This window comes from Sminthopsis crassicaudata, chromosome 2, assembly GCF_048593235.1.
Source record: "Sminthopsis crassicaudata isolate SCR6 chromosome 2, ASM4859323v1, whole genome shotgun sequence".
NCBI classification, from domain to species: Eukaryota; Metazoa; Chordata; class Mammalia; order Dasyuromorphia; family Dasyuridae; genus Sminthopsis; species Sminthopsis crassicaudata.
Window position 1 is genome coordinate 431132241 of NC_133618.1, and position 15813 is coordinate 431148053.

The window sequence follows — 15813 nt, forward strand, 5'->3', positions numbered from 1 at the left end:
AGTAGTCTCAAAAGAAGTCCAAAAAAAAAAAAAAAAAGCAATTTGAGGAGGGGTATCAACATGTGAAATGATAGAACATAAACCTTTGAACATTCAACAGGAAAGAAAAAGTGGCTACAGAGAATAAGATGAAGTTTAATAGAGATTATGGGTAAGTCTTACAATTGGGTTAAAAAAATCAACTACACAAGTCCACGATGGGAGAGATGTGCCTAGAGATATATGTGTTTTAATTCATGAAAACTTCAATATATGTCAGTGGGTGATGCATCTCAGTATCATCCTGTTATTTCTTGATTTGTGATGTTGTAGGTGTGATTAGTTCTATCATCAAACTGAAATGGATGAATAATACATTTATTAAGCACTTACTGTGTGCAAAGCATTGTATTTAGCTGAGAACACAAATAGAAAAGTAAGATAGTCCTTGCTTCCAAGAAGCCCACATTTTATTAGGAGTTGCTGTTCAGTCATTTCAGACTCCCTGGTTTGCTTGGCAAAGACATTGCAGTGATTTGCCAGTTCCTTCTCCAGCTCCTTTTACAGATAAGGAAGCTGAAGCAAACCTGGCTAACTAACTTGCCCAGGGTCACCCCGCTAGTGTCTGAGATCACATTTGAACTCATGTCTTCCAGACTCCAGCCTCAGTGTTCTATCTACCATGCTATCTACATGCCCACCAATGGGGGAAATAACATATATGTAAAAGTAATGACAGTAAGTCTGATGGAAAGGCCCTATGATCTTTTGGGTGCAATGGCAAAGCAGATGTTAAGAACAGTATTTTCACTGATGAAAAACCACACCAGTTTCTGATGTTAAATGATTTGACAGTGACAAGAACTTTTCTTTTCCGGCTCTTCAGGAGCTGTGGTTGTAGCCCCTGAAAGAGCAGCTGTCACTGCATTTCCACAAGGGTTACTTCCCAGAATAATGGATCAGGGCACTGGACTGGAAGCATTGTTCCTCCTGGGGCTCCTGAGCTCAGAATCCTGAGCTCAATCTCCATCAAGTTCTGGAAGAAGACAGCCTTCAAAGTGCTGGTAGTTTGACTTGCTGAGCACATGCTCCTCCCTGTTACTAAAGCTGTGTTGCAACCCCTCTATATATTCCAATTTTGCACAATGCTTGCCCATGTCTTTCTGAAAATTCTTCCTGGACACTCTTAGCTGTATGACCCTGGACGTCACTTAACCCTGTTTGTCTCAGTTTCCTCATGTGTAAAATGAGCTGGAGAAGGAAATGTTTGCCAACAAAACCATAGAGCCTAAGATGACTGAATGATATACCCAGTGTGCTAAAAGCACACTTCTTGGTAGCATGAAATGAAAAGACAATGAGAAGAGAAGGGGTTAGAGTTGAACTGGTTCACTAAGGGTCCAAAATGAGGAAAAGACACTATTTACTGTATGACTATTACCTGAAAAGGAACTGAGGTGTCAGAGAACCAGAGGTCATAGTGTGAATGAAGAGCCAGGATAGATTTTGGAAGTCAGAAGAAATGGAGGAATGACAACAGATTTTGAACAGATAAGGGAAATGCTGAGTTTCCAAACATGAAAATGGAGCATTTATGAATAAAAGTATGATCAAGAGTATGACCATCTTTGTGTATGGCTGATGTGGTGTGGAGAATGTAGGTCTTCTCATGGTAGCATAAAAAGACATGCCCTTTGAGGCTGAATTAGTAGAAGCAGACTATTTAGACTGAGGTTATTACTTAAGGTGATTGTTTTGCTTGCCTCTAAAGGCAGCTCAGTGACACAGGGATAGAAGACGAGTCCTAGAGTCAGGAAACTTGAATTCAAATCTAGCCTCAGACATTTATTAGCTGTATAATCCTATGCTAGTCACTTAACCTCTGTTTGAGGAGTTGGAGAAGGAAATGACAAGCCACTCCAGTCTTTTTGCCAAGAAAATTCCTCTGTTTGACTGTTTCCTCGTGTGTTAAATAGGAATAATAATAATAGCATCTTCCCCTCCAGGATTGTTGTGAAGATCAAATAACTTGCAAAGTCCTTGGCATACAGAAAGTGCTTAATAAGTGCTTATTTCCTTTATTTTTCATTTACCCTAATTAGACCATATCTGATACCTCCAGCAGCATGTTCTATTTTACATGTTGCATTTTTGGAAGGATAAAACGGTAGTATATGCAAAAGAAAGAGATCTGTATGAAAAAAAGACTAGAAACCATGATCTATGAGACTCAGCTGAGCTGGAGCTAGTTTGCTTGAATAAAATAATATCAAAGTCAGGCTTGGTCTTTCTCAGAAGGCTGTCATGTTTATTCTATTATTCTCTGGGAGGACACAATGTGCAAGAATGGCAGAAGCTGCCAAAAGTCATATTTCAACTTGCTCTTTTAAAAAACTCTAAAACCCAGCACACAGTTGTCCCAAAGTGGAATCAGCCACCTTCATTGGTAGGAAACTCTTTGTCATTGAAAGTATTTCAAGGACATTCTGGATAGGTATTTTGTTATGATTCCTGCTCAGGAATAGACTAGGTCCTTAGCAGTCCCTTCCAACTCAGATGTCCTGTGAATCACTTTGTCTGGGATATTTTGGAAAGGGCCCTGGATTGGGAATTAGACAGTAGGACTCCTGCCGAGCCTCCATTACTTACCATCTATGAGGAAGGCACCACTTCTCTTGGGCTCTCATTTTCTTCTCTGTGAAATAGAGTCCTTCCCACCTTTAAAACTCGTTGCAGTTAGTGTTCTGAACTTGGAGTCAGGAAGATCTGAGTTTAAATCCTAGCTTAGACATTTGCCTGGCATATGACATTATACAAATCATTTAACTTCTTTGAATCTCAGATTCTCCATCTATAAAATGAAGGGGTGGATACAGTGACCTCTAGGGTCCCTTCCAGGTCTAAATATATTATTCTATGATTTCTAAATAAATTAATCCAAAACAGTTTAAGAAAAATAAATTGCTTGCTCCTGAAGCTAAGGAAGAAATTCCAAGGAAAGCAGAGCTTCTTAACTTAAGGAAAAGCCTAAGACAGTTAACAATATTCCCCAAGAAGCCGGGGTGGGGGAGGTTGCCACAGGACCTTGCTCTGTTTCTGCATGTGCAGTTGCTCTTCTGCCTTAATTATCTCCGTTGCACTTGTGTTCAGTTCGATAGACAGATCTGCTTAATTAATGAGTTCTTCCTATGAGGAAATTTTACCAGTCGCTCAGCGTTCCAATTTTTGCTATTTCTAGCTCCTAATTGACATCTCCCAAATGAACCTTGAAATTGAACTCTGACCCCCTGTATTTGAAATAAGCACACTCTGCTATTGAAGACAGAGTCTAAGGCAGTTCTTTCCTTATTTTAAAAGCAGCAGGGCAATGATGAGTCTGTTCATGCTAAAGGTGTTGTTGAAGATAACTGAGATTCCCACTGAGAATTATAGGCACCTTCTCCCTTGGGCCTACTTTAGCATGTCAGTGTGTATCTTGAAAGTCTTACTGAAATCAGGAAAGAAAATGTAGGTGTGGGGAAGCAGCAGCTGCTGCCAGTAGTCTTGCCAGGGTCACTAGCCTCTCTCCCACATTAGGGATATTTAAGGCCATTAAATAAAATTAAAGAGAAGCAGAGCTTCTTGGTTGGTGTTCTAGACTGGTCCCACCAATGGTGATTGCAGATTTAATTGCCTTAAAAAGAAGAAGTGTTAGAAAGCCAGGTGAGACTTTCACTGCTGGGCAAATGTGCCTCCAGAGGTCTGCTGTTCCTGGGTCGCTTCCCCTGTGTGTCTTTTCCATTTGATTGTTATTGGTAATAAAAGAACATTCATGTAGTGGTTTATGATAACAAATCCCTTTCTTCTCAATTATCCCATTTGATTCTTACACCAACCCTATCAGGGATGAAAGGAAAGAAATTATGGTATCCAAAAGGTGCTAAAGATAGAACTGTTACCTCAGAAAGGTTGTGACTTAACTAACAATACACAGCTCGTTAATATTTCAGCTGGCACTTCAAAACAGGAATTTAAGTCCATTGCTCTTATTATTCTATCCATCATCAAAGGAACTTGAGTCAGCTTGCTTCCTGGAGACCAAACCAGGACATAGCAATGTCTTTTTCCAACACAGGACAAAAGAATGTTCAAACTCCATCTGTGCCTTCCTTTCAATTCTTGGTAATGTTTACAATCATAGAACATAGAATTTCAGAACAAGAAGATACCACATAATATAGGATATTTGAGCTAGGTAGCAGATTTGAATAAAAATTGCAAAATGCCAGATCTGGAAAAAAAAAAAAAAGCTATAAAACAAAACAAAAAAAAAAAAAAAAAAACAAAAAAACCAGAAGATATTAGCACTGCAAAGACCTTTAGAAGATAAGAAGACTTAGAGTTGAGAAGAACTTTAGAACATATAACATGTGAGTGGGAAGGAGTCTGAGAATATGCAACATAAAATGGGATAGATTGTTGGAGTTGTAAGGAACCATAAAGACTATTTAGTCTAAAGGCTTCATTTTTAAGAGGGAAAACCTGAAAATCAAAGAGAGTGAGTGGCTTGTCTTCCAAGTCACACAACAGTAAAAGCCAGGGCTAGAACTAGAGGAAGGAGAAGAAAATTAAGCATTTATATAGTAATTATACTATGTGGCAGAAACAGCTGAATAGTGTAATGGATAAAGCATCAGAGCTGGAGTAGGGAGACCTGAGTTAAATTTGTCCTTAGACACTACTTTGTGATACTAGGCAAAGCCAATCAACCCTCTTTGCCTCAGTTTCCTCCAGGTCAAGTCATCTAATTCACCTCATGGCTAAAGCAACATATTCCCTAGCATGAACAATGTGGAGGCTCAAAGAAGCTCATTGCTTCCTAAATCAATCTATTACAGTCTAGGATAAATTGAATTGTTAGCATTTTCTACATAAAGAAGATCTAACTCACTTCCAGCTGATCAATGATGGACAGAAACAGCTACACCCAGAGAAGGAACACTGGGAAGTGAATGTAAATTGTTAGCACTACTGTCTATCTACCCAGGTTACTTATACCTTCGGAATCCAATACTTAACGTGCAACAAGAAAATTAGATTTACACACATATATTATATCTAGGTTATACTGTAACACATGTAAAATGTATGAGATTGCCTGTCATCTAGGGGAGGGAATGGAGGGAGGGAGGGGAAAATCTGGAAAAATGAATACAAGGGATAATGTTATAAAAAAAATTACTCATGCATATAGACTGTCAAAAATGTATAATTATAAAATTAATTTTAAAAAATAAAATAAGATAAAGCATTTTCTTCCTTGTGCTGACTGACTACCTGCCTCTACCTTCCATCCAAAACTCCTACTTCTGTATTTTAAAGCCAATTAGAACAAATTTAATCCTCCTTCCACCTGATAGGTCTTTAAATACCTGACCTCATGGACCTTTTTCCCACACTATATATCCTCAATTCTTCTGGCCAGTCCTACAGTGAAAATTTCCATGTCTAATAGGACAAAATGGTTCTGAGTTTTCTACAAGAACATTATCCTTTTAAGAAAATTTGAATGATAATATGGACTGTTCTCTATAAATAATATCTACTGAATGTTTTTGGTAACTAACATGATATGACTCAGAGCTCAATGAGTAATCAGGAAGGCTAGCTTTGACCTTCAAAATGGTGCATAACTTGAATTTTACAAAACTTATACTTTATAAATGACCAGACATGAAATTTGAAATTAAAAATTTTTATATAGTTGGACCTTAAAAAAAAACAATGGTATACATAAAACTTTGATTCCTCAGTTTTGAAACCAATGATTTATAAATATACTCACTCACATCAATAAGGAAAAAAAGGAGAATATTACAGTAGAATAGACATGAAGGATTTTTAAGGAGATAAAACTGTGATATTTAAAACTGTGATGAAAGTGAAGGTATATCTTCTTCCTTTTGGATTATTTGTGTGCTCAATAGCCCTTTTCTCCTTTCTTTGGTTTGCAGTTCCGGAGAGGGTTTCAGGTATGCGGAGAAGATTGGATTGCTCATCTTTCTCTCTGCAGTCATCCTAATGGCCATACTGGGGAACCTATTGGTGATGGTGGCTGTGTGCAGGGACAGACAACTCAGGTGAGCCTTCTTACATATTTTGTTTCACATAACCTCATGCTGAGAGACAATGGCTTTGGTTTGGGGTCCAGAGACCATATTTTTATAAAATCACTGATTCAAACGTGATTGAGATAAGAAGATGCATTGGAACATAGACTATTAAAGCCAAGTGCATGAAATATCAGACCTGGAAGAACATAGAATTTCAGGACTAGGAAAGAATTTAGAATGTAGAATGTCAGAATATACTTTAGATTTTATTTTTCCCCAGTTGAAATCAAAAGGATGGTCTATAGATAGAAAACAGGAAGACAGGAAGTTTTCAAAAATTTTAGAGAAATGTTTAACATAATGAGTTAAAAGGTTTAGTATGTTAACTCCCTTCTCCTATCTCTGGCAATGGTATCTTCAGCCCAGTCCCTCATGTCAAATTCAATAAGTCTATGTCCTCCATAGACTGTTAGAACTTAAAGGACCATAAAAACATTGAACACAGAAATTCAAAAGTAAAAGAGACTTTTAACATCACTTAGTCCAATTGCCTCATTTCACAGATGAGAAAACTGAGGTTTGTAGTAATCTGATGGCAGAATTGGGTTCTCTTGACGCCAGGGATATTCCAACCACTATTTTCTTCTGTATCTCCAACAGAAAATAGCTATGGAGAGGGACCTTGGGGGCTCCACAATATCTCCAATCTTGACTTATCTTCCTGTCATATTGTAACCTCTATGAAGAGAGGAAATATACACAGAAGGAATGTATATTTGTTGAATTGAATAGAATTAGCAGTTTAGTAGAAAAGGTTCTGGATTTTCAGTATAAAGATCTGGTTTCAAATCTAGACTCTGCTATTAATTGTCTGTGTAAAGAAGAAAAAATCCTTCCTGGAAGTTGGATTAAGTAGTCTCTGTAAAGTCTCTTCCAACTCTGACTTACTATGGATTTATGCGTTATCCCGAATAAAACTGGTTCCCTTGAACCTGTAACAACTTCATTGGTGTCTTTGTTTCTAAACTCATCTATAATACAGAAAAACAGAGTATTCTTCCTTTTGTTCCCCATCACAGGAAAATCAAGACAAATTATTTCATTGTCTCCCTGGCCTTTGCGGATTTGCTTGTTTCTATACTGGTCATGCCTTTTGGTGCCCTTGAACTGGTCCAAGATGTCTGGATTTATGGTGAGATGTTTTGCTTGGTCCGAACATCTCTAGATGTTCTACTCACCACAGCCTCAATTTTCCACCTGTGCTGCATTTCACTAGACAGGTAAGAATAGGACTGAGTACAAAGTCATCTTGTGGGCTTGCTTTTACTCTTAGAAGCCTTTGAATTGGGATTCCTTCATTCCTCCAAAACAGATGTCTTGATACTTAAGCATAATGTGCACACCTCTGGCAGTGTTTCATCATGGTATGGAAGGGGCCCTGGCATCTTAGAAGTTATGTCATTGTACCTACCACAAATTCTGACAAACTTTTTGGGCTCAAAAAGCTTGGAGTTGGTACCCAGCGACCCACTGTGATATTGTTCACCACACACCAAGTTTTAGTTCAAAAACTTATTACCACAAGGCTCATCTTGTTTTGTTTTGTTTTGTTTTGTTTTTTTATCATAAAGACTCATAAAGAGCCCTCTACTCATACTTAGTAGTTATCATTTGTACTGCAAAAGACTTATAAAATCAGTATAATAGTATAAATAAAAAAGAAATTATCAAATCTTGTTTCTTTAACTCTCCACTGATATTCTCCACCCCACCTCCATATGAGAAGGATATGTACAGGACAGTGGAAAGAGCACTGAAGTGAAATCAGAGGAACTATTCTAATTCTGAATCTGTCATTTACTTATTAAGCAAAATTGAGAAATAATTTTCTCCTCTCTGAACCTCAGTTTCCTTATCTGTAAATTTAATAGACTAGAGTAGATCTCTAAAATCTAAACAAATAAGGAATGTCTAAGATTCTGGTAAGGAATATCTTTAAAGCCTATGATTTTATTAAGAAATATATTATCTTATGCATTTTAAAGTTGGGAGAGGAATGACTATTAATTTGGACAATGTATTTTACGAAAAGCTGCATAGGTTAGGAAAGGAACAAGATAATGAAGAAACTTAAAGCCATGAAAGAAATATTTAATTTGGAGAAAAATAGACATAATAATGACATTTTTGATATGTTGAAAAAAAAATACCAATATACTCTTAGAGTATATTAAGGGAAAATACAGTGTCTAGTTCTAGGAAAGTAATAATGGCAAAATTGTAAAGAATCTAGAGTATTTCACTTGGAATTAGGAAGTCATGGCCTCAAATGCTTTCTCAGACACTTAGTAGCTATGTAACTTTGGATAAATTACTTAGCCAATCTGTGTCTCACTTTCCTTATCTGTAAAATGAGGAGATTAGACTCATTGACCCTGAAGGTCTCTTTTAGCCTTAAATCCACCCCTATTTCAGACATTTACTAACTCTAGATAAATCACTAAACATCTCTGAACCTCATCTTCTTCATATGTAAAATGGGATATAACCCTTATATATTTAAAGCTCTATAAAAATATTATTATTATAATTTTGTTGTCCTCTGTTCTTTCACAGGGAGGAAATTGAAGCACAGAAAGGGAAGACAGTTGTTTCTAGATATGCAGAGAGTGAGAAAAGAATTTTGTTTTGCTTTGAATTTTTTTTCCAATATGATTTTGAACAGGATAGATGGAGGCAGCTGGTGTTAAAGTGGATAAAATATGGGGGTTGGAGACAGAAGTTCTGAGTTCAAATCCATCCTTAGACACTTACTAACTATATCTCTGGAAAAATCATTTAATTTCCATTTGCCTCAATTTTTTCAATTATAAAATCGAATTATAAAATTATAAAACTACCTTTTGGGGTTGTTGTAAAATCAAAGGAGATAATATCTATTTAAAAAGCACTTAGCACAGTGCCTGGAACATAGCAGGTGTTATTTAAATGCTTGATTCCTTCCATTTTAAGCTTCACCCCCAAAGTTAGGCTTGTATACGGTTCGTACACAGATTTCAAGAGGCATGTTGACAAGCTGAACAGTATCCAGAAGGGATGATCATGATGGAAGAGGATTCAGCACCAGGTCACATAAAAATTAGCTGAAGGAACAGGGCAATTCTTTTATGACCAGAAAATTAGTATGCCATATATCATATTAGCTTTTTAAAAAACCTGTGCTACCACAACATCGACACATATTAACCTTGTGGTCAACCAAGAACTCATATGTGTTGTCTTGCCGTGTTTCCCTTTATGTACATGAAAGACTAATTTTTAAGATCCATCCTTTATCACTTCCCACATTAGAAGGGAGTGTTGGAAAATAGATACTAATAATAGTTTGCACTTTAAATGCTTTGGAATTATCTAATCTTCTCCCCACAAAACCTATATGAGAGAGAAATAGAGCAAATAATGTTACCTTGGGATTTTACCCTGGAATTGCAGAAAAAAAGACCGAAATTCTGAGAGCCCAAAAGACTTCCCCAACTTAGCACATTTACTAAGAAGCAGAACTAGGACTTTAGATCATCAGACTTAGAGACAGAAGGGACCTTCAAGATGAGCAGGCTCCTCTACCTTGTTCAAGTCAGGTTTTGAACCAAAGACTTCTCACTAGAGATAATGCTTTCTCCTCTGTACCATGTTGTCTGCTCAGTGCATCTGCAACCAGAGCATCTTGATTATATTATTTAGTTTCCGGTTAGAACAAAGTACACCTGAGTACCTTATACCAAGTAATGGATGCTCTATTTTTCTATGTAGCACTGAGCACAGTGACTGGCAAAGAATAGACATTAAATGCTTGTTGACTGACTAAAGGACTCACTCTCCTGATGATTCACTTCACTTTGGAAATGTAATGGCTAAGAAGTCAAATTGAATGGAGTTAGGACCAGATGTCCTAGACAAGCTGAATAGTAGCTGACATTTCTCTAGAACTACTATTATAGCATTTCTGAGTTGGAAGGGACCTCATTTTTTGTGCCTAAAAAGAACACTGAATTTAGAGTCAGAATGCTATGTCTTATAAAGTGCTTTCCTCCTAATGTCCCTGTGAAAGAAGTATAGGCATTATTATCCACATTTTACAGATGGGGAGACTGAAGCTCTCTGAGGCAAAGGGCAATGAGTGATAGGATCAATTAGTTGTAGAATTATAACATTTCTGAGCTGGAAGAGACCTCCAGGGCTACCTAGTTCATTACACTTAAGCATGAATTTTCTCTAAAATATTCTGTTCAGTTGGTTATCAATTAAAAGATCTCTCATCATGGAAAATTAAAAATAGGACTTTAATATGACAGCAAGCAGTCTTCTTTCTATCTGAATGCTAAATGGAATCAACCTTAATCCACTATCTATCTCTCACTGTCTATGCGGTTATTTGCCCCTCTACACATATATTCAGACTAAGATCAGAATCTGAGCTCCTTGAAACCCATTTAAGGCTATTCTGATCAAACTCACACATAAAGAACTCCCCCTTTTTTAACTCATTACATATTGAGGAACAAGTCTCTTCCCATTTCTGGTACTCAATTTCCTTCCCTGTGAGATTAAAGAATTGCATTAGATGATCTCTAAGGTCTCTTTCAACTCAGACATTTTACTCTGTATGTGCATTTAGTGCTGATGGAATGGATATCTAAGATTCTATGCATCATAATAAGAGATCAAATCTTCTGCCCTCATCATCTGGTGTTAGAAATGGGAGTCTCATGGAGGCTGAATGAGCTCTCCAGGGGTCCACGTAGAAAAAATTCCTAGTCAGGCAAGTTTGGGCTATTCATCAGTGGTCAAATTAGATAATACATGTAAAACACTGCACAAATCTTAAAATATTAATTGAATTGAGTCATTCTTGTTATTATCTCATTCTTCTCATTGTTAATTCTATCCTTTTAGATCCTTTCCAATTCTGAACATTTTATGGTTCTATGATTCTAAGTGCATTGAAATTTTATACAATGGCATTAAATTAAAATGAATAGTTGAAAAGAAGTAATATAGCTTAGTAGAAAGAACACCAAATTTAGAGTCACAATAGTGGAAGTCTTATTCCAGGTCTGCTACTTTCTTCCAAACCAATAATCACCTCTGCTCTCAAGGAAATTACAATCTGAAACCCAGCTTCTTAAACTCTGAGTCATATCCTCATATGGGATTTTATAACTGAATGTGGAGGTCATGAAATTATGACTTATTATCCATAAATGTTTGATTTGTATACCTTTTTATATATCTTTATGCCCAGGTTAATAATTTCTTGGGTGAAAATGGTTTGGGAATATAAAAAGTTTAAGAAGTCCTAATGTACAGGATTACCTGACAACAACAGGATCTTACACTTTCTTCAAAATCTGCCTTCTCAAGTCTCTCGCCAATTGCTTTTAGATATATCAGAAGTGAAAAATGGCATTCAAAAAATGGGGGCAAGCAAATAAAGTCCAATATCTCATCGATTGTCCATTCAAATACTTAAAACCAAGGATCATCAATGCCTGTCTTTTCTTCTTTTCCCCCCGATTGAAAAATCTCCAGACTAATCTTTTCATGGCATGATTAAAAATCCCCCTTCTGTCTGAGATGCTTTCCTTTTAACCCATGCCAGCTTGTCAAGGTCCTTCTTAAAAGGGGCAAACCTAAAAGATCAACAACCTCTACATGTGGTCTGATGAGGGCAGAAGTGGGGAGAATTATAACTTCTCTTGTTCTGCCTACTGCACTTAGTAATGCAATTGAAGTTTTTATTGAATCCCATGTTTCACTTCTGACTTAATTGAACTTACAGGTTCTCCTCCCTTAGTTTTATAGACAGGGAGGATGGATCTTGTTCACTCAGCTGAAAGAATATGTATTGCCAAACCCTCACAGACATCACAGAAACAATTTCACCCATATATTTATTGAGCTCTGACATTCCATACCCTGTGGACCAATGCTTCTTCCAACTGTAATTTTCTTTGTCCCATGTCCTAAGATACTTCCCAGCACTTTTATATTCCAAAATCTCTTTCCTGTTCTGATGTTCTATGTTATAAGTGTTTCTTAACTCAGTTCTGACATTCAGTGGTCTATATTCCAATATTCTTCCTATCCTTGATGGTCTATATTCTATGTACCAAGGTCCAAGGCCACAAGATTTTGTAATGTATCAACTCAGATGTCAAATGGGATTAGCTGTTCAAGGTATACCCATCACTGTGGCCATGACAGGATGGAAAGGGTGTAGGAGACTGGACTAAGCAGAGGCCAGAGGAAAATCTATAAATAAATAAAATCTTTAAATCTACCTCGTTTTCCTTAGGCCTGCACATATGACTCAGTTAGTCACCTAAGGGACTTAACCATTACTTAATCAGACTAATTGCATCCCTGCTCCCCTATAACCTGATCCTCAAAACTTTTTTTCCTTATTAACAGCAGATATTAACCCTGTGGCTCTGTGAGATGCCAGCTCTCTGCTTTTCTTTATATTACATGGTTGAAAAGCCTTTACTTTTACTTTAGCCAGTGAAGAATGGATACCCTTCTCTGTTCTTTCTCCTCCTAAATCATATTTGTCTTTGAATTATGCAATCTCCAAAGATTAATTTAAACCATTAGAAATTTCCCATCACAAATTGATCCTTTTTTCACATGGCCTTTCCCTCCCACTCCTCAACCTCCCCACTCCCCAAAAAATGTTGGTTTTGTTATGCTAGTTATGCTTTGTAAAAAGGAAAAAGGAGGAGGTGGCAAAAAGAATGAGGTGACTCACCTAAAGCGGGAATTTTTTTATGTGACATGAGATGATCAAGAATAGGTCCATTTAAAATCTCCTTGCATCTGTTTTTAAAATTTCCATAGAAAACTAACTTGAAGCTCTAGCAGGGTCTTGCCTGTTAGAGAAAACAAGTCTTGGTAGCTAGTTGCAATAAACTACAAGGTCAAATTCATTGTCCATTCCAGAGTGAGAAAGATGATTGCTCTCAGTATCCTCATTCGCAATCCAACCCCATCTGAAGGACTGAGTTCAGCTCAAGTCTCTGCATTTTAGGAAGGACCAGGCTAAGTGACTATGGATTTGGAGTCAAGTGATCTGAATTTCAGTCCTGGCTCTGTTACTGCTAACTGTGTTCTTGGGAATCATCTGGGCCTTGGTTTTTTCATATATATAATCAAGGAGTTAGACTAGATCAGGGGCTCTTAGTCTTTTCTGTTCCTGAACCCTTGATGAAATCTAAAGATTTCTCAGAATGTTTTTAAATGCATAAATCAAAATACACAGAATTGTCAACAAAACCAATTATATTACAATATTATTATCAAAATATCTTTATTAGCCCCCAGGTTAAGAACCTTGAACTAAATTGATCTCTAAGCATTTTAAATTTTCTCAGATTCCAAGCTGGAACTCATTCTAGGAAGCAGGATCAGAATACTGAGAAGGCTTGAAACCACAACCTCTGAGGATCAGTTGAAGGAAATGGGGATGTTTTATTGGAGAATAGAAGTCACAATGATAAACAATGATTTTCCTTCAGTCCTTGTGGGGCTACTGAGTAAAGAAGAATTAAATAAACTTGCTCCCACTTGGTCTCAAAGAATTGAATTAAGAGCAGTAGGAGTGGGAAACTGTATAGGGGAAGAGCTCAACGCAAGATAAAGAAGAACTTCCTAACAGCCAGAACTGTCCAGAAATGGAGTAGGATACACCATTGGGAGTTTCCTCATCATTTGGAGTCCTCATGTAGAGATTGGATGCCCAGTTTCTAAAGAGGTTGCACAAGGAATTCCCACTAGATGCTAATTGAATCAAATATCCTTTGAGTTCCCTTCCATTTCTAAGATTCCACAAACCTTTGGATAAAAGTTCCTTGTGCCTTGGTTGTTATTTTTAATAAAATAATGGAATTATACTCAATAGTCTCTTTGGTTCTTCTATAGCTCTCATGTTCTATGCTCCAGAGTACCTTCCTTCTCTAAAATCCTACAATTATCCTAAGATAAATCTCTCTGTTTCTCTTCTCCCCTTTCCATCTTTCCCTCTCCTCTATTTATATTCCCCTGTCTTTTCTTTTCCTTACCTCCCATTTTGTCCTTCCATTCCCCCCTCCATTCCATCCCTCCAGGTACTATGCCATCTGCTGCCAGCCTTTGGTGTATAGGAACAAGATGACCCCACTGCGCATCACCCTAATGCTCGGAGGCTGTTGGGTAATCCCCATGTTTATTTCTTTCCTCCCCATAATGCAACGCTGGAATAACATTGGCATAATAGACTTGGTGAGTACCATGCAGTCTCTAGCAGCTGGATGTGCAATGAACTTTATGCCAGATTGTGATTGTGAGCCAACTAATTGAAATGATCTGTGAGACTTTCTCAGATTTATGCTAATGTGAACCCAGAGAGTCTGACATGCATTTCTGAGTAGCATTCCTGAGTCAGGCCTGATCATTAGCCACAAACGTTCTATTCCCTTGTACTATGAAGCCGGTGTGTCCAGGAATCAGTGTTATTTGCCCCAGGAGGACCCTGTCCTAATTTACCTTGTCTATCCACATTCCCTGACATGAATAATAATGGGATCATGAGTTCAGAACTAGAAGGGAATACAGAAGCCATCTGGTTGAAACTCTTCATTTAACAAATGAGGAACCAAAGGTCCAGAAAGGTTAGGTTAGAGGTCCATGAATAGTTAGTTGATAGATATGAGAATCCATAGGAATCAGAAGTTTGAGGTTCCAGTCCTGTTGTTGTCACTAACTTGATGTGGCTCCAAGCAAGTCACTTTCTCAATTCCCATGTTTGTTGTTGTTTAGTTGTATCTGATTTTTTGTGACTCCATGAACCCCTAGCACATTAGGCCCATCTCTCCTCTACTCTCCCTCAAAGTCTGGCTAAATTCATGTTCATTGTTTCCATGCTACTATCTTTCCATGTCATCCTCTGCCATCCTAGTTTCCTTCAGTCTTTCACAATATCAGAATCTTTTTTAATGAATCTCATTTTCTTATTATGTGACATGACCAGAGTCACATAACTAGTGTCTGAAGCCAAATGTGAACCCAGGTTTTCCTGACTTTACAGCTGGTACTCTATTCACCAAGCCACTTAGCTGCCCTCTCAATCCTCCTCCTTGGATGTAAAATAAGGGGATCGGATTCTATGACCTGTAAGATCTTCTTCTCTAACCTTCTGTGTTAAATTTTTAAAAATCTTTTCCATTTTTGATATTTTCTATTTGAAGGTTTTCTCAAGCTCTGACATTCTGTAGGCTATATTCTAAGACCCTGCAGCTTTCATATTTTAGGGATTTTTAGATATACTTGTTGTGACATTCAGATTCCATGGAAAAAAATCTTTGTTAGTGAGAAAAGCAATCACACATTAACTGTGGTTTGGTAGCTTTCAAGTCAAATGCAAAACTCCTAGAGCCTTTTCCAAGAAAAGCTTTTCAAGTCAAATCAAAAAGCATTTATTGTCTATTATGTTCCAGGCAGTAAGCAAAGTGCTGGAGATACGAAGAAAGACAAACAAACAAAAACAAAAAAACAAGCAAACACCACCTGGATCCCACTCAATAATGCTTGGACTCTAATCCTTACATCTCTTAACTCTCACCTCCTGAGACATCTAAGAGGGAAATCATCTCCAAAAAGTCCTAAAATAGATTACAGATCCTAATTAAAAGGGAACTCAGAGGACATT

General features: G+C 37.3%; 1 protein-coding gene across 1 annotated transcript in view; it reads left to right on the forward strand.

Moving 5' to 3' along the window:
* Positions 1–15813, forward strand: part of HTR4 (5-hydroxytryptamine receptor 4) — a 60572-nt gene that overhangs the window by 34841 nt on the left and 9918 nt on the right. Inside the window, exons 2-4 of the mRNA XM_074285154.1 lie at positions 5973–6098; positions 7151–7351; positions 14234–14387. Coding sequence (XP_074141255.1) covers positions 5973–6098; positions 7151–7351; positions 14234–14387 — 481 coding nt within the window. The remainder of the gene's footprint in view (positions 1–5972; positions 6099–7150; positions 7352–14233; positions 14388–15813) is intronic.